Source organism: Equus caballus, chromosome 29 (assembly GCF_041296265.1).
Source record: "Equus caballus isolate H_3958 breed thoroughbred chromosome 29, TB-T2T, whole genome shotgun sequence".
NCBI lineage: Eukaryota > Metazoa > Chordata > Mammalia > Perissodactyla > Equidae > Equus > Equus caballus.
Window position 1 is genome coordinate 30,955,951 of NC_091712.1, and position 23,741 is coordinate 30,979,691.

At 38.6% G+C, this 23,741-nt stretch overlaps 1 protein-coding gene across 1 annotated transcript in view; it reads left to right on the top strand.

Moving 5' to 3' along the window:
- The window catches only part of ITGA8 (integrin subunit alpha 8), a 165,594-nt gene that overhangs the window by 98,327 nt on the left and 43,526 nt on the right, over positions 1-23,741 (top strand). Inside the window, exons 16-23 of the mRNA XM_001916359.5 lie at positions 3,248-3,303; positions 3,741-3,895; positions 5,818-5,955; positions 6,430-6,497; positions 8,123-8,270; positions 13,487-13,579; positions 18,450-18,529; positions 22,588-22,668. Of these exons, the coding sequence (XP_001916394.1) occupies positions 3,248-3,303; positions 3,741-3,895; positions 5,818-5,955; positions 6,430-6,497; positions 8,123-8,270; positions 13,487-13,579; positions 18,450-18,529; positions 22,588-22,668 (819 nt within the window). The remainder of the gene's footprint in view (positions 1-3,247; positions 3,304-3,740; positions 3,896-5,817; positions 5,956-6,429; positions 6,498-8,122; positions 8,271-13,486; positions 13,580-18,449; positions 18,530-22,587; positions 22,669-23,741) is intronic.

The window sequence follows — 23,741 nt, forward strand, 5'->3', positions numbered from 1 at the left end:
GCACACTTAACCGCTGTGCTACCAGGCCAGCCCCAAAATTTAAGTGTTTTTAACAGATTATGAGACCTGGTTTTATGGAAAGAATGTTATTTTTTACAAGAAAATGTCTTTCTTTTCATGAACCTTTTTCTTGTTGCATTAAATCATATTATTAAGATAAAATGCAATTCGTTATATGGGCACATGTATATGTCTTCACAATTATTTATTTAATTCTATTGCATACATTTTCTGAAAGATGTTTCATTTTTACATGCAAAAATTTTGAATGGGCGGCTCAGACTATTAGAAGATGGTAAGTTGACAGCTGGCTCAATATAGAATATGTTTCTCTGATACTTTTTAAATTTATTCTCCGAATTTAGCTTAGCTTTTCCAAAATGATTGAAAGGCATTTGTTGATCTTCTCACGGTAATTTTTGTCTGTGTTTGATATAGCCTTGTATTGTACATCTGAAAACTATTAAGTAGACTCTAGGAAATAGTTCTTCACTTCCACTGGTGTGAATTTCTGTATCTTTCAAATAACTGTGCAGTTTTATAAATTATCTGCTACTGGCATTTCTAAATTAGGAAAAGAAATATAAAGCCAGCCCAGTAAATGTTAATATAATTTTTATTGAGTAATTAGAAAAGAACTATTCAGTTAAAAATTTTCATTTTATAATTGTAGAAGTCCGTAACTATCCACTTTTCAAATCTGAAAAAAAACTTTTCAGATATGCCTAACTTTAGGTAAAATCTGGTGTTTGCTGTCATTGAAATAGAATTGAATTGGTTCGATTGAGAAATGAGTTGCTTGGTGCCTTTAAATCCTGTTTCACATTTATCTCATTCTTTCTCTGTCATGCCTGGCTATGAGCACCGTCGCATCACAGAATCATTGATCCAGCATTCTTGCATTGGGGCGGGACTCGCGTTAGAGAATTTGCAGTGTATGGTCCTGCTTTCTGACATAGCAGAAGCACCACAGACAATTTCATTTAGAATTTATGTGAGGAGGGATCTGGGTTGGTTTAATGTTTGTTTGTTCCACTCAGACGTATTCATATTGATGACAACCATAAACTCTAGTTTGAAATTTTCATTCTAATTTAGTAATAGTTCACAGCTTTCCCTGATAACTCAAGTGGACTTCATAATTAGGCGTAGACCTGTAAGTGAACGAATTCTCTGATATATAAAACACATGATGCATATGCGTGTGTGTGTATGTTTACATTACGTTATGTTATATGTTCTTCTAAATTCAAAATGAATATCTCAGTCCACTACTATAAAATTTCTAGGTCTTCTTTTTAGATCAGAACAAGGCACCTGGAAAGGTGTAATTTGGCAATTCTTTCCTGCTAAAGACATCTATAAACTGGCAGGTTTAGGCTGGCGTGCTCTTATCAACAATTCAGTAAGTCGTAGCGGTTATATTGAACTTGTATGAAAAACATAAAGTTATCCAGTTAGTGATAACAGAAAGGGGAAACTGAGAAAGAAAAACAGAATAACACTGACATATAATTCATAAATCAAGAGTAACCCTTTAGCCGATAATGTCATTTTTCAATCAAATGCCTTCTCACAAAGAGGAAATAATGTTCTCATTCACGGCTTCAATTTATTTCTTTTTCAAAATTTTTATTTCTTTTAAAGTATGTTAAGCAAAATACCATATCTGAAATTATTTTAATTTACATATGTTGATAATTTCATTACCAGTAGGAATTTATCTTATAAAAGCTAATGACCTTTGTCTATAATTTTAACGCATGACCAAGTACGTCCAAAAAGGTTGGACACAGAAAAAAATTCCAAGTTTGAAGACGAGACTGCTACAAAATTGAAAGATGTGATTAACTATTCATCTCTCTTGAATAATTCTGGTTGAAGTAGAAGTGGGCTGGAATTTGTGATCTCTCTGGGGAGGTGGTACAAACACTTGCAATAGCAGAGACATATCAGGAAACTTTTGGCTTAATGGCATGTGGCAAATTATTTATCCTGAAGGGAGACATTGACTGAGGTCACGGTAGGTGGATGAATCCCAGATGTGACACATTTTCCTGATGCTTGACACAGGAAGCTGACGCATAATTAAAGCATGATTAGGGATTACTTACTCTTTTGAATTCTGCAGAAATATTCAAATCATGCTATAGTATTTTATAGTAAAAATGTTCAGAGTGTCATTAAATCATACGTAAGTATTTTCTTATATTTTTACTTTCATAGAAATGTGAAAAAGCCGCATTTCTAATGCTGGCTGTTGGGGTTTGACATTTTTCAGGAGGGAGGTGAGCACATTCAGACAAGTCAGGCAGAGACAACTGGCCATTTCTCATTCCCTCCACGGGCACAGAACGGGCTCGAGTGTAGATGGTCGGACAGCCATGGCAGACATCACATCTCCCTTGATGAGTCTGGGGCATGTTCAGAGCAAAACTATAGTGTCTCTCGTGCACATCTGCCCTCTTTTTATTGTCTTATACGCCATATCACTCTGCCTACCTGGCCTGAGACAGCCACTCTGAGCTCCTTATATTCTCTCTCCCTTCTCTCTTCTAGTGTTTCTGCCTCAAATTGTACCCCACCCCCACCAAGTTACCCCTGAGTTCCCATCTCCTTCCAAGCAGAGTGGGGTTTCGGGTTAATCATACTCTTGTGCTCCATGCCTCTTTGGATTAAATCCGAATTCTTTAACATGACTTTCAAAGCCCTATTCACTACCCATCTATCAGCCAGCCTCGCCCCCTCTCTCGTCCCCATCTTCCTCCAATGCACCGACCACAGCGAATTTCTTCAGGTTCCTCAAGTGGGGTCACGTTCTTGCTGATCTCTAGGCTGTATCACTAGCTGTTCTCCTGCTGTCCTGCCTATTTCTTCACTCCCTGGCAGATGGAAAATATTCATACGTATTTATTGAATCAAGACAGCAAGTAATTGATTAGTTAGTCCACTGATTAAATGAGTTGACCTCTAGTAATATTTGCTATTTAATAATGTCACCTGTCTTAACTGCATTAGTGTTGTGGCCAACTGGAGAGAGAGAGAGAGAGATAAGTAAATATATTTTTGATAAATATATATAAATAAACCTATATATGTAAATTTCTTGAGTTAGTTGTGTGTGTGTGTAATAAGAGAAGTGTAGAGGGAAAATGATGTATTCATTTTATCTGAGGTGAAGTAAAAGATTTCTACTTAGATTCAAAACTTTATTAACCAATATATTATTGACTATTATTTTCCATAGCTTTTCTTTAAGAGTATGTGCATCTGCGGCAGGCCAGAGCATTTCAAACACAATAGGTGAGCGTGTTTGCATTTTTACACTCCTATAATGGACTAAAAAAAGTTAGCAGTAAGCATTTCTCTGCACAGAAATTTCTCTGCCCCATTTATAAAACTTTTAAAGAGCCCCTTATTAGTACCAAGATTCTGTCGTATATATAGAAATGTCTACATAAATATTACTTGAATAATTGGTATTAATAGTATCTGTAAAAATAGACACAATTATGGGAAGAAATGATGATTTGTGTAAAACCATTACAGAACAGCTTTTTTCACTTGGGGAATATTTTGTAAAATTTTTTTCAGCTCGTCTATTGTTTTTGATCTCAACTGTTAAAAAAATGTTTTCTGAATAAGCAAGTTGAAATAGGAATTTGTGTCTCTGATAAAGCACTGCATTCACTGAATGCCTTTGCTTTCCTGATCGTATTTACTTGGTTTTTGTCCTTTAGGCCTGACTGTTGAGGTGCAATTAGATTCCCTGAAACAAAAAGGAGCCGTTAAACGCACGCTCTTCCTTGCTAATCATCAGCCACATCTCGTCTTCCCTCTCGTGATAAAGCGGCAGAACTCCTTCCAATGCCGGGATTTTGTTGTCTACCTTCGAGTAAGTGTTCCAGAATCACCCTTCTGGCCTCTAACAATCAATTCCAAATTCCAACCCTTTTACTCCATTTAACCGTCATAGTCATCCAAATGGATCCACATCTATTTTCATCTTATAGGAGGAAAGCTTAAGGCTGCATACTCCCCTCTGGAGCCTTACTTCAGCTACCCTAATGATGTATTGCTGTTAATTCCTGAGGATTCTTTTTGTTTCGCACACAATCTTGATAATAGCACTAACTCAGGTGGTTTTCATTTCTAACTGCTGCCCCCCCCCAAAAAAACATAAAAGTTAAACAATTTATTTGAATTTTTATTCTTCATGAGTAGGTTTGGCCAGATTTTATCAATGCATTTTAGAGCCAAGTCAAGAAAGCATTTAGGCACTCAAAGCCTTTATTAAAAGTAATTCCTAATTATATTTTTAAAGCAATGCCTTTTTACCATAACTCCAAAATCTACCATGAAATAAGAAAGCCAAAATATTTATAGCACAACTATTCTGCCTTCTCAGCAGTTGTGAGGTTAACACGCATTCTCATTGCATCTCCTCATTGAAGAGACTTAGTGAGGAGAAACCAGATGAAGGCAAAGTCCAGAAACACGCTCTAGAAGGAAGTGCTGGGCTCGTGACCTTTGCGTCTGTAACCACGACTGATACACAACTGAAGGGTAGCATGTCCACTACATGGTCCAAGATGTTCTTTTGTGCTCAAAGCTTGCTGCTGATGCTCCCCCTTCACCCCTGGGGAAAATCTGTTTCTTTTTCTGAGAGAACTTCAAATATGCTGAAGGTATTTTGGAGTTCCTGCAAGTGAGGGCAAAAGGGATGTACCATGGAATATTACTCAGCCATGAAAAATATGCAATCATCCCATTTGTGACAACATGGATAGACCTTGACAGTATGATGCTAAGCAAAATAAGTCAGACAGAGAAAGACCAGTACTGTATGATTTCACACATATGTGAAAGATAAACAAACAAACAAACACATAGATGCAGAGGACAGACTGGTGTTTACCAGAGAGGAAGGCGATGGAGCAGGGTGAAAGTGTAAAGGGGCACATATGTATGGTGACTGACAAATGGAAGCTAGGCTTTTGGTAATGAACACGGTACAGTCTAGACAGAAGCTGAAATATAATGATATTCCCCTGAAATGTACACAGCGTTATGAAGTAGTGTGGCCTCAGTAAAATAAAAAAATTAAAAGAGATGATAAGAGAAGAGAACCAAGATGTGTGGGCCGGCCCGGTGGCACAGCAGTTAAGTGCACACCTTCTGCTTCGGTGGCCTGGGGTTGGCTGGTTCGGATCCCCGGTGCGGACATGGCACCGCTTGGCAAGCCATACTGTGGTAGGCGTCCCACATATAAAGTGGAGGAAGATGGGCACGGATGTTAGCTCAGGGCCAGCCTTCCTCAGCAAAAAGAGGAAAATTGGTGGCAGTTAGCTCAAGGCTAATCTACCTTTAAAAAAAAAAAAAGGGAGAACCAAGATGTGTTCTTCCTGTGAGCCCAAGAGAACTCATAAATTCTGCCAACCTCATGAAAATAAAAATCCCAATTCATGAAACTTTGAATGACATTTATTGCATATGTAAGTAAAATTTTTTACGTCTGCTATTTGGCCAATCTGTGTGAGTTGCTGAAGATTAGGAGAACCTAAAGATTACCTCCAGAAGCACATGTTTCAACGAAGCCACCACCGCTCGAAGTGATTTCATCTCCGAACATATGTTAATTAAGCTGGCTACCATACACCACATCCATCAGCATGAGCCTCAGCCTGCGGAGGTGATAACTGCTTCATCACTCACTCTCAGGGACTGAAATCAAATGCGGCCTGCCTTTCACAGACCACCATCTTGCAGCTGTTGAACGGAGGGAGCCTTTCTTGAGTTTGTGATTGTTTTCCCTAGGATGAAACTGAATTCCGAGACAAATTATCTCCAATCAACATTAGTTTGAATTACAGTTTGGATGACTCTACCTTTAAAGATGGCCTGGAGGTGAAACCAATATTGGACCACTACAGGGAAAATGTCGTCACGGAACAGGTTGGTTCTTGACAGTCTTGGATGGTATGTTCTCGGTCAGGCCCTGGGCATTGCTCCTGTGACCTGCAGATGAAATCCAGCTCCTTTTGTTATCCTTTTAACATTTGGGAGATTTTCCTAACATGTTTCCTGAAACACTGCGTTGTTGTGTTTTCCAAAACCCCTCCCCTTGTGCAACCAAGATTTAATTTGTTCAAAATGTGCCTGTGATGGAAGCAATGAAGCCTGTAATCCTCAAAACATTGCCAGTGTAGCATTCCTTACAGACATTTCAGAATGAATTAGAATTGGGCTATTACGTAAACTAGCCTATCCTGGGAGGTCACTACCTAACATGGGGTTGCTAGCTGAGTAGAATCATGTAGAGTGAAAGGAAAGCTTTGGTTTACTTTGTGGAATCGTTCAGAATTTTCAATAAAAGAATGTGCTTCAGGTTTTCCAAGATTATTCCTGATACGTGTTTGCACAACACAGGCTCACATCCTGGTGGACTGTGGAGAAGACAACATGTGCATTCCTGACCTGAAGCTGTCAGCTAGACCGTAAGTTTAAATAAATAAACTTGTACGTTTTATCTAATGGAATACAGGTGTTTGTTTCAAGCTTCTCTGGAGAAAGGATACACTTCCAACTATTACAGAAAAATATGCTGCGTGAAATTCTTGAGCTTGGCGATACTTGGGTTAGCTTGTGGTTTGGGTCAGTTCTTTGTCACTGGTGTCAAGTGACACGCCCTAAGATTTTGCCTGGGCCATTTCATCTTTCAGCAAAGGTGGAAAAAAAGTGTTTGTGTTCAAAGTAAACTCATCTATGGGGTGGTTCGGGTTGTATTTACTTGACTCAGTGGTGTGAGCAAAGGATTCGGACAGTCTGGTTCCACTTCACCTTCGCTGAGCTGGTCTTTGCAGCACCCCATGACTCAAAGCCATCTTTAAAATTGTCAAAACAAAATCAGTTCTGATTTGGGGCTGGTCTGGTGGCGTAGTGGTTGAGTTCACACACTTCCCTTTGGTCACCCAGGCTTCACAGGTTCAGATCCCTGGTGCGAATCTAGCACCGCTCGTCAAGTCACGCTGTGATGGCATCCCACATAAAATAGAGGAAGACTGATGCCAATGTTAGCTCAGTGACAATCTTCCTCAAGTAAAAAGAGGAAGATTGGCAACAGATGTTAGCTCAGGGCCAGTCTTCTTCACACACACACACACACACAAAATCAATTCTAATTTACTGAAAAAAAATTTCAGTGGCACTCTATGGAGTAAGGCAGAAGGTGTCACAAAATCAAATAAGAATCAGAGAGCTTCCCAGTTGCAGTAATGTAGAGTCACTGGTCCAGCACCAGTAATTGCATTATGTTACGGAAAGAAATGGGGCTAAGATGTAAAACATCCTATGGTGGAAAAAGCTGGTTTGTGCTCTTCCACTCCCAACCCCCGGGAACTATCTCACTGCCAGTGTTTGGAATCTTCTTGATAACCTCTCAAGGGGACTTTTTCCAGGCTTCACAATTTAGCCAATGTCGAAAGCAATAGCTTTGATTAGAGGTCAAAAGTGGAATAGGCATTTCCAAATGTTGGTTGAATTTGAAGTTTAGAGTGGAATAAATTTCCTCAAAATACCTCAAAATCCGCAATCGGCTCTTTGAGATCTTGTATCTGCCTGTTTCTTCCCTGTGAGTGTCCACTTTGCCTTACACGTCTCCCCCGCTTGGTTTCTAAACCATCTCTCTCCCTTTCTTCCCACTCCTCATCTTCCTATTGGATGTTTTCAGTGGTATGCTGGAGCTGCCTCATTCTGGCCTGTGAGCCAATGGTTCTGAAGTTTTTGCTGACAGATTATTAAGTATATTGGTAGCTTGAAATTGATTGTAGTGGGAGGATTTACACCACTGGAATCAGCAAGTACTACGAATCGTTCCTTTTTTTTTGGAGAGCTGGTTGTTAACATCTCCCGGCACCCTACTGGATGCTTTCCTGCCCTTCTCATCCAGACATGGTTCTCTCGATTCTTCCTACGACCCCCTTGTGATGACCCATGTTCTTTTTGTCCCATTCTTGCATTTCCCCATCTTCCTTCTTGTCCTCCCAGATAAGTCCTTAAATAAAATGCCCATGAATCCAGAGATGTATCATACCTAACGATTCTTTTTAAACTGCGTTTTTAGAGATAAACATCAGGTAATCATTGGAGATGAAAATCACCTTATGCTCACAATCAACGCAAGAAATGAAGGAGAAGGAGCCTATGAGGCTGAACTCTTTGTGATAATACCAGAAGAGGCAGATTATGTTGGGATCGAACGCAGCCACAAGGTAATACCTGCAAATTATTTGAAGTAGTAAAGAGCTAGGTATATTTTTGAAGGCAATTCAATGTGAAATAGAGCCATCTTAGCTGAGAGTTTCTTTCTAAATAAAAGAGAACAAAATGGCACCTTACTTTGTTAATCATAATCGCAACGAGCCAGGAAGGGGGAGGGGTCTTAAGCGGTATTAATATCTTTCTTGGCCATAATGCAAAGATAAATTGGCAAAAAGTTGAGAGCTGAAGCAAGCAAGAGAATACAACTGGTTGAAAGAAACAGCTGACCAATGCGCTCTGTCAGCTAAATTCCCACACTAACTCCCACCGCCTCTGGCTGTTTTCAGGCCTTTGTTTTGAGTTCCTTTATGTTTCAAGCAGGTCCCAGGAGGTCTGGTTTTCATTATTGCTTATGGAAGAAGGTCCGACCAATCCCAGCTGAGCCCTGATAACAGCCTCGACAGGCACTGGAAAGGAAACGCCTTCCTTTTTCCTTCTTTTTGGTCCACCTCTTCTGGACTGGGACCAAGAAAAGCCAGGGCTTCGTCACTTGCCAGTCCTGCAGTGCCATTATTTATTAAGCTGACACCGATGCTTTTTATAGCCTTGCCTTATCAGAACATGGATCTTCCCACTCAGAGTATCCTCAGGTTCTCCCGTGTTTTTAATCGCTTGGTCTAGAAAACCATTAGAAATACATTGTAGAGTAACGGAGAGAGTCCTTGCATGTCAGAAACACACAGACTCACAATTAAGGGCAGAAACCAAGTTTAACATCCTTTCGTGGCCATCACTGCACTTCACACAGAACTAGGCACAGTGGGTGCTCCTTAAATACTCGCTGATGGATTTGTTCATTTAACTATGATTTACTAAATGTCTACTTTACTGACTCTCAGTAGCTGTCACATTCTAATGATTAAATAAGTTAATGAAAAATAATTCCTCTAAAAAGATGTTAACAACTGTTGCAATGTTGGTATTTTAAACATGTAGGGAATACAAAATTCTCTATTCACACCTCTAGTCTCATGGTGTATGTTTTGGTTGAATTATCTTCCCAGTAAAAAAGTTAATCCAGATGAGTAATAATGAAGTATCTTTGAGAGTCATAAAATCATTACGTGTTTTTGTTGAAGAAATTTATAGGAAGATATCACCTATGAATACTGGCATGCAAATAATACATAAAACCAAAAAAGGAAGCTCAAGTATATTATTTTAAAAAAATGTTCCAAGGCTCTACTCAAATTTTGATTTCAATTCCCTTCATATCATCCCACCCTCGACTCTATTAAACAAAGCGTCTCTTCTAAAGTGTTCATCCTTTAGCAAAACATCCAGTGTACTGTTCACCTTGTCACATGGAAAACATGGGAGAGCATTTATCATTTCTAACTTGGCTGTAAACATTACAACAGACATTATCCATGATCTCAAATGAGTCTTTATTTTTTCTCCATCCGTTTCCCGTGGGCAGAGACCAAGCTTGGTCTTTGAATTTTACATGACTAAACCACGTTCTAATTTCTTCTTTGTTTTTAAGCAGTTTGAGATTTGTGTCCCTTTTTATTTAAACCCTGTTCAAGTTTTTTTTAAACAATTTTCTCTCAAGAGGAAAAGAATTGGAGATTGTCCGATTGTAAGTTTTGTTATTCTTTTGTTGAAAACATTCGTCTTTTCAAAAATGTGGATGCTGATCCTCTCTTTCTCTGAAACCTTAATTGAAACAGCCTTCATACTTCCCATTGGTGACTTTTCTTCTGAATTTTTCTAGGAACAAAGGCCTATGTGCTTTATCTTTTTTATTATGATTATTGTAATAAAATATATGTAACATTAAACTTACCATTTTTAAGTGGACAGTTCAGTGGCATTCAGTACATTCACATTGTCGTGCGGACATCACCACCATCCAACACTGAACTTTTTCATCTTCCCAAACTGAAACTCTGTACTTATTAAACACTAACTCCCTGTTCCCCCTCCCCGCAGCCCTTTGTAACCACCCTTCTGCTTTCTGTCTCTGTGAACTTGGCTGTTCTAGGGACCTCATATACACTCCACTCCTCTGTCTCACACCCACCTTACGTTCAGCGTGTCCGTAACTAGACTTTCATCTTCCAGGCTCACGCTTTTCCTCCTCTGCATAGCCTGTCTCAGAAAATGGCAGTGTCCACCTAGTTTCTAAAGCCTCTGTTACTCTAAATCTGCCCAGTCCATGTCCTCTGTCCATCTAACTGCCACTGTCACTGCCTTCATCCAGGCTGGCATGACCTTTTTTCAAGATTGCTACAACAGTCTCCTAATTCATCACCCCATCTCCCCTACTTCCAGTGCCCTGCAGGCAGGGGAAGCCATCTTTCCAAAATGCAAATCTGACCAGGTCCTTCTCTTGCTTAAAACCCTCGCTAGTTCCCCATTGCTTTTAGGATAAAGTCCAGATCCTTAAGATGACTAGCACGGTCCTTAATTATATCAGCTCTGCTTACCGCTTCAGCCTCATCCCTAGTCAATGATTCTTTCCTTTCCTCCACACCCTAAATTCCAGGGGATGGAATTTCTTTTCAGTTTCTGTAATACCTGTGTGCTCTCTCACGACAGAGAGCTGGCACCTGCTGTTCCTTCTCTCTGACACACTAACTCTACTTTGTCATCCCTTCTCTCCAGCTACTTCTTTCTGCTTATCCTTCAGGCCTGAGCTTGATGACGATTGAGACTGCTAACATTTATTTTGCCATTGCTATGGGCTTGGCACTGCTTTGAGCTCTTGCATGTATTTAACTTACTTTAGCCTTATAACAGCCTTAAAGAGAAATGGCAAGATGTTCATGAGCCACATTTTATCAATAAGGAGAAATTCAGTAACGTGCCCAAAGTTACACAGCTATTACATAGCAGAACCAAGATTCAAACTTGTTAGGTTCGTGTTCTTAATCACCCATCTGCACTGCCCCCCCGTCAACTTAGATGTCACTTCCTTCAAGAAGCCTTCTCTGATTGCTTAAATCTATGTGCATGTCCTCTTCTATTGCTGGGAATTTCTCCTATCATAAACCTTAAACTGTACTAATTGTGTTTCCATTGCTTGTTACAATTGCTTGTGATTACTTATTACAGTTGTTATAATAATTAGAAATTCAGTAAGGAAAAAGGGTCTTTTTTTAATCAATGCCTGGTAACTAGCAGGTACACAGTAAATATTTTCATTGAACGAATAAATGAATGAATAATACTCTAAGAGCTATAAATGGATTAAGCAAGATTGTCCCTGGAACAGCTGAGGGAAATAACCTGGAAATATTTAGAAAAACAATCATTGTTTCTCTCACTCAGAGAGAGGAAATAAAGGTTAAAAAAAGAAAAAGCGTGGGGGCAGTCGGGGAGAGAAAAAAGATCTTTGATTGATGTGGAAAAGCTATTTCTAGAAAGCTGAAAAAAATGTACATATAACCTTTAACCTTTAGATAAGATAAAAATATTTACTATAGAAACTAAATGCTTGAATCATATTCAGAGGACACATGGGCATTTTTTTTAAAGCTTTTGCTGCGTTCTTTTTTTCTGTTTTCAGGATTGAGTTAATAATTCCAATACAAAGCATCTCTGTACAGCCAGAGTCGGTTATGAATCCTTAAGAACGTGAATACAGGCTAGAGCTATCTTTAAGAGAGAATATTATCAGCTTTTTGAAAATGTTTCTTAGCTCCATCAAGAAAACTAACATGTCATTCAGTTTATGTGCAAAGAGCATGTATTATATGGCCTCCAAATGTCGGTGATTCACTCCTCTCTCATTAGTTGGAACAGACCTTTCAATGGGGGATTAAAGGCGGAGGACCACCATGGAGCTTATAGGAGGCTTTATAGCTCGTTGTGTCCTTGTCTATTTCCTTCCAGGCTCCTCCTAGGAAAGAGTGTGAGCTATTTCTGCTCTCTGTTTCCCAACGCCATCAACAACTTTGCGCCCAACACTGTTACAACAGACACAAAAACCTCTCCCCCTCTAAAGCTTATTTTCTCAAAGCATATGATTTACCTACAGAGTTCTTTACTAGATGTCTCGGGTTTGTTTGGCTTGTCTTTGTTTCGATTTGGGGTTTTAGGTTTTGTTAATAAAGTGGAAAGAACGGAACAGAGGATGGTTTCTGAAACTTCTACTTAAAAATTCGCATTACTTCCTTAAATGAAATTTCAGTAGAGCTGACAGTTGGATAAATGGTCCTCATATTTGAAACCTTCTTCCATGGACCTCTCATGAGGCAGAAATTCCCAAAAGCTTGGTCCTTTGTGAAAGTCCTTATATTGCAAGCTTATCTTTGGGAATGAGCGTGGCAGTTAATATATTAGTAGCACTTAACAAAGAATGGATGAATGTAGGAAGCTATCACCAAAGGCAGAGCAAGGCCACAGGGACTTCAGACTTTAAAGTATGGAAAGGGGCTCAGGATGAAGAGCAAGGTGTGGATTTCTAGGCAGCTGGGAGTAGCATGAAGACAAGAGGTGGAGCTGGAGCAGAGGAAGAAGTTCAAAGATAAATCTCCTTCCCTTCCCATCTTCTCTGCTGTAACCTTGAGACGTCCTCCAGCACATGGTTCTAGGCACCTCTTCAAACTTCAGTTTTTATACGTTCTAATCAGAATAGAATACAGAAGGAAGAAGGGACGCAGGAAGAACTGGGTAAACATAAAAATGTTCTCTTCCCATCTTAGGTATTTGGAGGGTTGAACTAAGATTGTGTAATATCAAAACGGGACCACACTGTGTAGAAATTTGTCTTCAAAGCAGTTCTCTTGCAAATGGTCAGTTAGTCAAATGATAATCTATACATATTACTGTCATTTCATTTTTGCAAGAATCAATTTGTTTAGTCCTGTTTAATTATCCGTGATCTTCATGGCCCAAATTTGACATTAACGATAAGCGAACATAATTTCTAAAATGCTCATGTAGGTACTATATGAAGCATTTTCTTCGCCAATGAAACATTCCCCAATGAAATGTAAATGCATTTACAAATCCAACACGTTCCTTTCTAAAATTAAACTTTGCTCTTTACTCTCAAGTTTCTCTTCTGAGTTGATGGTCACAAATTAATTCTTGGGCACAGTTACCCACACAGGTGTTTGAAATCAAGAGAAGCTTCTCCACCCACAGCATTGCTTTTGTGACAGGATGTGGTTTATTCTGTCCCCTGGACTCCACGCTGTGTTCTTTCCCTTTGCAGGGACTGCGACCACTGAGCTGCGAGTATAAGATGGAAAATGTAACCCGAATGGTGGTGTGTGACCTTGGGAACCCTATGGTGGCTGGAACAAATGTAAGAGAAAACCAGAAGCACTTACTTATTTCCATCTAATTGAATTTTAAAGAGAATTAGTGGAAAGCCCCCCACTTAGCACTTAGCACTCAGCAACTGAGCACAGAGCAACTAAAACAAATTAAGCAGGAAATTACCAGGGTTTGGGGGTTTAGCACCATAACCTACACAGAGTGGATAATCTGAGGTTAAAAACGCAAAAAGATGAATACTTTTATGTTTTCTCTTTTGACATTACCCTTACATGTCTTTTAGGCTCAACAAATCTGTGAAAACTATTTCTTTACTACAGATTTTTTCCTTGAATGTTTATTTCTTGGAATTTCACTACAAATTTTTTCTTTGAATTCAAAAAGAACTACAATGTAAAGGATTTAAGAAATCATATAATTAAAGATTTTAGCAAAGAGGATTGAACTTTTATTTTCAACATACCTCCCACATGAATATCATTCATAGTGTTTTCATATTTAAATATTACCATAGTCCAGCTTTTTAATCAGCGTTACCAGGTCTATATTTTCTATGCATCTTCCTTGAAGAATGATATGGAAAATTCTTCGTAGCAAGAAAAAGAAAAGGTTAATAATGATCTGTAACATGTTTATGAAAGCATAAGGAGTTCTTTTTCTTTCTTTGCTTCCAGATTTAAGAACTTCACATTCAGGGTGACTTGTGAACAATAAATTTATCTTATGCAATTGCCGTTTAAGTATACACATGGTAACTTCTTGTAATAAATACCCTAGTGGAAATAATTATTTTATGAAGTCGTAAGTCAGAAAAAAAATCCTGAAATCTGCAAATACTATAGAATTAAATGTTACATAAACTAAACATGCATAGTCCTCTGTTTTAAATTAGATGTTTATTGTTATCGATGAAATGGCCTGTTTGAAAAAACTTTCATGAAAATTTATAATTGCGTAGATTTGTATTAGAGCAGCTTCCCAAAGTGTATTCCAGAGGCCTAATCCCTTTAGATAAGCCTTTAAAAGGGAGTTCTGTAGGGGCTGGCCCCGTGGCCGAGTGGTTGGGTCTGTGCGCTCCGCTGCAGGCGGCCCAGTGTTTCATTGGTTCGAATCCTGGGCGCGGACATGGCACTGCTCATCAGGCCACGCTGAGGCGGCATCCCACATGCTACAACTGGAAGGACCCACAACGAAGACTATACAACTATGTACCCGGGGGGCTTTGGGGAGAAAAAGGAAAAAAATAAAAAAAATCTTAAAAAAAAAAAAAAAAAAAGGGAGTTCTGTAGTCCCTGCTGAACATCATATTCTCCTCTGGTATGTAGGTGCACATTTGCATTTTAAAGGTGCTGAGAAGTCCAGCGGTAAATAAACGTTTTAGCCCAGTATTTCACACATTTATTTGAGCATTTAAAACTTTCTATCAAGTAATACCTATTCCAAGTTTGTACTTTAGGATATCGTGCTAGAATAATATTTTTGCTTTTTTACACTATAATAAATACTATTCCATTGATCCTGGGTATTTAAAAACATGCGCCAAGCTGTAGTCTAGTAATTTCACTTCTTGGGTCAAAAAAGGTAAATATTTAAATGAAAGATAAACTTTTACAACAAATTTTTATTAGCTAACACGTATTGATTGCCCTCTGTGTTTTAAACCCATCACTGGGTGTGTTTTTATGTTATCTCACTTAATTTTCACAACAACCCACAACACTATGAGTCAGGTATTTCTCCCATGTTATGTTTGAGGAAACTGAGACTCAGAGAAGTCAAATGAATTGCCCAAAGTCACACAGGTAATGAGGAATAGAACCAAGATTCGAACCAGGCCCATGTTCTATCCGATCTTCAAAGTTGTGAAAAATACTTGGATAAAAACAGATGAGATTTTTATTTTTTATTTTTTTTAAAGATTGGCACCTGGGCTAACAACTGTTGCCAATCTTTTTTGGGTTTTTTTTTCCTGCTTTATTTCCCAAACCCCAGATGAGATTTTTAAACGAAGCCATGAAAGATAGAATGCAACGTCTAAGCTGAGATATCAGAACATTTTTCATTAGATTCCTTTTGTTTAGAAGTTAATAAAGCCTTTTGCTAGTTTCAAGAAAAATCCAACCAGCTGATTTGATAGGAAGAGGTCTACCTGCCCAAGGCCAAAGAAAATTGAATTGACATGGTGGCAGTGGTATTAGCATCTGTAGGGGACCGGGCACTCATTCCTTTTTCAGTGTTAAAAGTTGAATCTAGCCCAGAGATGATCTAAGAGCATCAATAACAAGGATAATCTTGGAACAAAAACGGGCCACCAGTGTCATTCAAAGCGGAGGGTAAAAATGGCAGTGTGGTCCTAACCACAAGTGTGTTTATGTGAAAGGATGTCGATCCATTTTACCAGCAAATAATCTTTAGAAGTCAAGGAAGTAAATTGTTTGTATTCCTTTATCTCTGAGGTCTATAGTAGAAGAAACTTAATAGCTTTCTTATCTCACCCTTTAATGCCCTTAAACACATCAACTTTTATTGCATTCTGTTTTGTTATAAAACACTTTGATTTATTTACTTCTTCATTTTGTACTTTTAAAAGAGTACTCTCATTGGATTGTAGTAAAATTCCAAATGTAAAAGCAGTCCTAAATATTAAAGAGCATCATAAATCACCAGGAATATTTCTTCCAGTCCTAATATTTTTCAAAAATAGTTTTCAAGTGACTTTGTATTTTAACTTAAAATATTCAAGGTAGTGTGCAGAAAGGTTTCTTCTGATTTGCAAGTAGTAATGTCATTTTCATATACTAGCTATAATAATATAAAATATTTATGTGCCAATAAGATTCGTAGAAACTTGCAAAATCAAGCAGGAAAACAAGAAAATAATGGTTCAACAAAAGCTCTTTAGAATCAATGCCCAGAGATCTGATGTTTGGTTCTAGTTGAGAACATATGTGTCTCTTACCAGTAGGAAATTGTCACACCTTCGTTGTATCTTTATCCCATGCTGAATTGTTCTATAAGGAAGACCAAAATTAGGCAAGCTTTATCACAGTATTGTAAGATCCCCATAACTGGAAATGTGCAGACAACAGCACCTTCTTTCTCATCATTCTTTCAACCATTTTTATTGCACCCCTTCTGTATGCCTAAGCTAGAGTAACTAAGCTAGAGTCTGACAATATCAAGAGGAAATTATATAGTCCCCATTCAATAAGAAACTCAGAATTAGCAATATCATAGGTTGAGAGATGGGAGCATAGCAAAGGAGACAAGAAATAGAGAGAAAACTTCTACTTGACCGACCTGTAGGATTGGAGAATGTGTTGCAGGAGATATCTCTTGTCCTGAGCTTTGAAGCATAAATAGGAGGTCTCCAGGTGGAAAAAGCAGTAAAAGTCTTAAAAAGTTTCCAAAGAGAGAAGAGCATGTGCAAAGTCCCAGAGGTCAGAGAGAAAATTGCACATTTGGAATTATGAAAGAATTCATCATGGCTGGGGTATAAGGATGCAAAGTCTTAATAATTGGGCACACCTGGATTTAAATCTCAGCTTTGCCGTTCATCAGCTGTGATATCTTGGGCAAGTCATACTGAAACAGGAGAATACCTATTTTCAGGAAGGCTTGGTGCAATGCAATGATACTATGTATGTAGGACCAGTCGTACAGTGCCTGGCTTGTAACACATTCAGTAAGGGCTAGTGAAATGGTGATGATGATTTTAGATAAAAATGATAATTTGATATTGGTTCGTGTTATGACTGGTTCCTAAGAACATGAGTTTTTAATTACTGGTCTGATTCTCATAGTGTAGTGGCTGTGAGTACAGGTTCTGGAGTCAGCTTGCAGGGGTTTCAGTTCCAACTCTGCAGTTTCTTTGCTCTGCACCTGGAGCAAGGCACTTAATCTCTCTAATCCTCGGACTGCTGCTCAATTGGAAAAGGTCAGCAAGCACGGTATCTACCTCACAGAGTGGTTGTCGTGATTACGTGAGACCCCGCACGTAAGGCTTAGTACACTGCGTGAGAGAGTACGTAATATAATGATATATCTTAGCACTTATTTTTACTTCCTTATTCATATTATCATTGGATTTATTATTCCCCTAGTTTTAAAAATCCGTTTGCAAATTAAAAATAATAAAAGCAGTTTTAAAACTTTGGAAAATAAAGAAAGGTGGAAAAAATAATCAAAACACTCATAAGCTTAACATTTGTTGTTAATGCCATCAAGTCAGCTCCGACTCCTGGTGACCCTATGAATGAGTGATGTTCACAATGTCCTGTCCTCAACAGCCCTACTCAGCTCCTGTAGGTTCATGCCTATATCCTTCTCTATGAGTCAATCCATCTCGTAACTATAGCATAATATTTTCGTGAGTTTTCTTAGAATATACCCTCACTCCCATACAGTAATTTTTCCATTTATAAACTTTTAAAACCATAGCTGAAACACATTGCACATCCAACTTTGTAACCTTTTTTCTTTATTGCTCATCATCACTTCAGAAGCATTTCCCGCATTGTTGCATAGGTTTCACAGCCATAATTTGAATGACTACATAAATGTCCATCAAACAGAAGCATCAGAGTTTTCTGAATCAGTCTCCTCTCTTACATTTGTGTTGTTTTTAATTTATCACACAAGGAAGGGGGCAGGAGGAGAGTCGGTATTGAGCTATATGATGAGAAGGAACCAAAATGTATGGGCACTGGAATCCTCTGGGCCCTGCAGTCTCGGTTGCCTGACCTCCTCTCAGCGCTCAGCCACCTGGGGTGGAAGCAGAGAAAGGGCCAGTGATCCAGGCTGGGATTTTGCAGGGATAATTTAAAAAAAAAATCATGCTGTGTGTAAGATCCCTCCTATGTAATAACTTAGTGTCCTGTGTGACTTTTTTTTTTCAGTATTCTCTGGGCCTCCGATTCACGGTTCCACGGCTTGAGAAAACCAACGTTAGCATTAACTTTGATCTCCAAATCAAAAGGTTAGACTTTAAAATACCTAACGCTTAATGTTAAAGAGAGCCATAGTGAAATGAATGCCACTGGTCAAGCTCCTTCACCTTAAAAGCTCTTCTGAAATTAGAACCCAGACTTTTCCCAGACTGTTTTTCTTTGTTTTTCTCAGTTATTTCAGTTTTTCAATATTTTTGTTTTTTAAAAGGAGATTGCATGCTGTAGGCCAAGTTATGAGAGTAAAATTTTGTCCTGGGCACCTCCCTCTCGTCTTCACCTCCCTTCTTCCTCCTCTGACACACGTCTTCTCCCACCCACACCCACCCCCCTCCACACCCCTGCCATGCTCTCACCTGGGGTCAGCCAAGCCCTAAGAACAAAATTTCTGCAAAAACCCATAGATTTTACATTTGCAATCTTGAAGTCTCCTAACTTTTCAAGAACGAGTGAGTCTCTGATGGTTTAATTGTGAGCATGAAGGCGGAATGCAGATGAGACCATATATTCAGAGGGCAGGGCCTTCCCTGGCACCTGTAAGCTAGGCCTTGTAGGTGGCTGCCCCCTTTTGTAAGGCTGACCCTGTTCAAGGATTCAAGTGTGACTTTACCCTTTCACCATCTAGTCTATTTGCTCCTTCATGGTCAAAAATAATATTTCACGAGTACGAAGACTCGTAGAAAGCAGTGTACATGAGGGTCAGGAATTCCCAATTTTGGACTTCAACTCATCCAATAATAGGATCAGTTTAATGGCTCTAGACTCATATTAAAAGAAAAGGAAATTGAATGAATATAACATATGAGAGTCCTATTCATGAGACATTGCTTTCGGATAAATGTAAATATATGTAGAAGGACACCCTGGGAGGTGTATATATCATTTTGTCATCTGCAATTTAAAAAGTTTGAAAAACACTGCTATAGACAGCACATTCAGACCTTCCATAGCTAATTTATAACTTGCCCAGTGTGTTCTAATGTGAAAATGACTCGGAAGTCAGCATCTACGATTTGGTTCTCAAATACTAGTGTGCAATATGGTTAACCTCTAAACATACCTTCTGTCCTACAAGAAGAAGTTGTCATCACAGTGTGATGACTTTTAGAATAATTATTTTGAGCAATGGATTATTTTTTAATAGCAACTTCAATTGGAAATTTAGGATTTTTTAAAAAATATATGAACTCTATAAGAGTGTAGATTTTAAAAAATCTTCAACCTGTGTCACAAACCACATCCCCCAAACTTCATGCTAGATTTTTAGGAAGGAAGGTTTTCTGACTTACCCTCAGTGTCCTTTTTTGACCTTAATTAGGTCTTTTTTGAATTTAACTTAAATATTTTCTGCTGAATCTTAGAGATTTATTTTATTTATTTGAGAGGTGAGCATTTATCTGCATGCTGGCATTCTCCAAAGACATAAGTAAGTATTTAATAGATGGTTTGCATCCATTTTAAATGTTTAAAGGAAAAGTAAATTAAACCAAGCTCTGAAGTCTAAAACTTTTGACCATATTGACCACTGTTACCCACATTTAATGCCCTTTTCCACTAATAGAACCCAAAAGAAAAATGGGCTTTATAAATTAATAAACTTAAAATATTTAGTGTTACCAAATGTTTGCATTAAGTGATCTCTCCAGGCCCCAGCTCTGGGTGACATATAAACATTTTCCTCCCTGTGTGGAGCGGGTCTCAGCAATTCCCACGTTCAAACAGGTCATTGTGAGCATCGCTAACGTTGCTTCCACGGTTACGGTAAAATGAACACCGTATTGTCTTTGTTGACATTGCAAAGACCACAGAAAGCATAAAGGGAGTGCTTTCTAGAAATAGAAAATAGGAAATAGGAAACAATAAGGAAAAAAATAAAATTGCATCAGAGCAGTAAGTGAAAAACATGTTTATCTCTGGTGTACAACATAGTGTGTAGTCATGGAGAGGAAATTCATCATTCGTTGCGTAGAACTAGCACCGACAGTAAAAAGAGCTCAGCATCCAGGGCGGTGATGGATTGCTTGTTTGAATGTAGTGGTAGTATTAGGGAGGGAGGTTTCCTTCCAGGAAAGAGGTCAAAATAGCACCTAAGTTATGTATCAAGCCTGGTGTCTTTCTCACCAGAAGATTTTGTTGACACCCCTGGTTGCAGGACCAAGTGTCATGGCAAGTGTGGGTGACACAAGATGATTTTGATCATCTGAGTCTGCCATTGCTTTTGTTGCATTTCAAAACAGCCTCTGTAAGCCTCACATTAGACTGCTGTACCAAGACAATTTCAGTCCTTGACATCTATTTACATTTTCAGGGTGTTGCGAGTAATGAACATCGTGTTATTTCAACCACTTGGAAACAAAATGCAGTAGAATTATGGGATAACTTAAATGAAACTTTTTTTCCCCATTGTTCTCATTTCCACTGCTGCAAAGCCGTAGTGAATTAGAAAAGAGAACAAAGTTGGGGTAATTTGTGGAACAATTAGACTTAAATTTCCAAACTAAAGAGTTCTCTGTAATGCATTTGGAACCACAAAGTCTGCAACAAGTGGATTTAGTTAATGACTTCTTAGTGGGAAGTAATTCAGAATCCTGCCTTTTAAAAAAAAACACCCTTTTAGTTGACTGATCCTCCCCAGATGTGTTAGTAATAAAGTGGCCTGGACACTGGAGTTCAAACTTTGGTGAACAGGTCCCTCTAGGCTCATCACCAGCTTAGCAGCGATACCCCATTACAGGAAATGAGCCTGACATTTGCCTGTTTATATCTTTTATGTGTGTTTGCAGTTTAAGTTGCTTATCAGTCTATACAATCGAACAGGACTTTTCAAAAGCCTGGTGGGAACAATTCTGTCTCCTCCTCCTTTGAAAGCAGGCTTTTCTCATATCTTTTCCAGCTCCCACGTTTGGAAAGCTTTAAGAGCTAGTCAGGACATATACCCCATTACCATCATCACAGTATGAGAGCCTGTCCATTGAATCTGCGTGAGATTCGATAATGAAAAAAAGGGGGCTTTCTCTTCTTAATGAGACCTGAATATAAACATGACCTGTTAGTGGTGGTGTGGCCACGTCTCAGTATGCTAAAAGCTGCGTAATCCTTTGGGATGTTAGGGTGACTTCGATGAAAGCACAGTAGGACAATAAATGCAAATGGTGTCTGCATCCAAAGCTTAGTTACTGGTCAAACCTCTTGGGAGACATGGTTCGTTTTCCTTACAGCACTGGCTGCTTAACGCATGCATTTTTTAAGTTCAATTTCATAGCCAATTGTATTTGCTTGAGAGAAAGAAACAGCAAACTTAAAAATAATTTTGCCACTGTTGAAAGCAATATTATTAAACATACACCTTCTATTTTGAGATTCTTGGTGTACTTGACAAACATCCGTGTCATCTCCTAATTGCCTTTGTCTGAACTGCCCAACTTCCTGGGGTCTTGGTTCTTCTCACCATTGACTGTGCTTCTAATTTATTCACCCTACCCCACCCTAGTCAGCCAGTGAGCATGCAGTGAGTGTACACTTATTTTAATATTACTTAAGAAATAAACTGTAAGGAAGATAAATTTGCTGCCAAAACAATGTATGATATGATGCATTCCAGAACCAAATGCAAATGCTTTTTCCATTATGTGCTGCTCTTGGATTATTCATGCCAGTTCTCCTCTTTATTAATTAGCATGGAAAATCGGGAGTTGACTGTGTTGTCCTTTCCCATTTGATGGGCAAAGAACATAATGCACAGAGAAATTAAGGAATGTGTCCAAGACAGAAATTGTAAAATGAACTCAGCTCGCTGACTTTTTGGTTTAGCCATTGAAACAAAAAAGTATTAGCTTCTCTTGATATCTATTATATTTTCAGATAAGGTATCTCCTCGTGGAAAGTTCTTACATTACTCTTGATCATAGAGGATCTCAGCATTTCTATTTACAAATGGTTATGATTTTGTAAAGTGAATATGCCATTGTTTTCTCAATGATCATATTGGCAATATGTGTTGCACTTGTGATATACAGAATGTTTTTATGAGCATACATTATAGTAACATGTCTGAGAAAATATATTTCAATCATATGTCACTGTGTTTTAGTTCCAACAAGGACAACCCAGATAGCAATTTTGTGAGCCTGCAAATCAACATCACTGCTGTAGCTCAAGTAGAAATAAGAGGGTAAGTAACAAACAAGATATTGTAGTAGTTATACTATAATAATAGCTTTCTTTAGGTAAGAGTTATGATAAAATACTAGTAAAAACTATATGGACTTTTCCTACTGCAGTGGAGATCACAGTTCACTTCAGTTATAAATTTTCATCCTTTTCTACCCATCGTTAGCTTTCCATTGGAAAGCAGAGTAAACTTTGCATGATAATTAGCTCTCAGGATATCAAAACAAGAGATTGTGTTATTCCCCAAACTGACGGTTCGGTAATCAAACTATAAAAACTAGGGATAAGAAGCCTGTTAAAATAGACAACTGCATGATTGCCTGAAAATCTCACTTCTCCAATAATTATTTAAGCATCATGAAAATTCAGCCTCACCGTAGCACATCTTGGGTTTAATACATGGCTAACTCTTAGATGCAAAAGTCAATGGGATCTACATTTCCCATCTTTTTCCTTCTGTCCTTTTCCTTGATGAGGGTGCCAATAAGTAATCGAGACACAGGAGGACAGCGGTCAAGTAAAAGGCTTGGAATAACTACCATCTGGGAAATCCATGCATGGAGGAAAAAGAGAAATCAGAAATGGACTGCATGTAGTTCTTATCTTGCAAAAGCATGGGCTACATTGATTTTATTATAATTCTTGTTTCTTTATAACAATGAAGGACTTGGCGAAAAATATCAGCTGGTGTTTGGGGCTGCATTGTCATTGGGGCTCAGCAACCCCAGTTCCCTTTCCTTTTCCATATGTCCTGAGTGGTTCACACTCCTCCATGATGGCAACTATAGATTTCTACACTCAGAGCCATTGTCACCTTGCATTCTCTTACTGCTGCCCCGGCTGCTTTCAATGGGGAGGTGCGCTGTCTGCTGTCCTGGTACCACCAAGAATATTAGTAATACCTAACATTTATTGATACTTTCATGTGCTACCCCAACATGGTAGCACGTCTTAATATGTACTAGTATCTTTGCTGTACAAGTGAGGAATTTTGGCACAAGGGGTTGAAGGCTACACAGCTAGGAAGTGGGGAGCTAACACGTAAACACAGGCAGTCTGTCTCCAGGCGCGTGT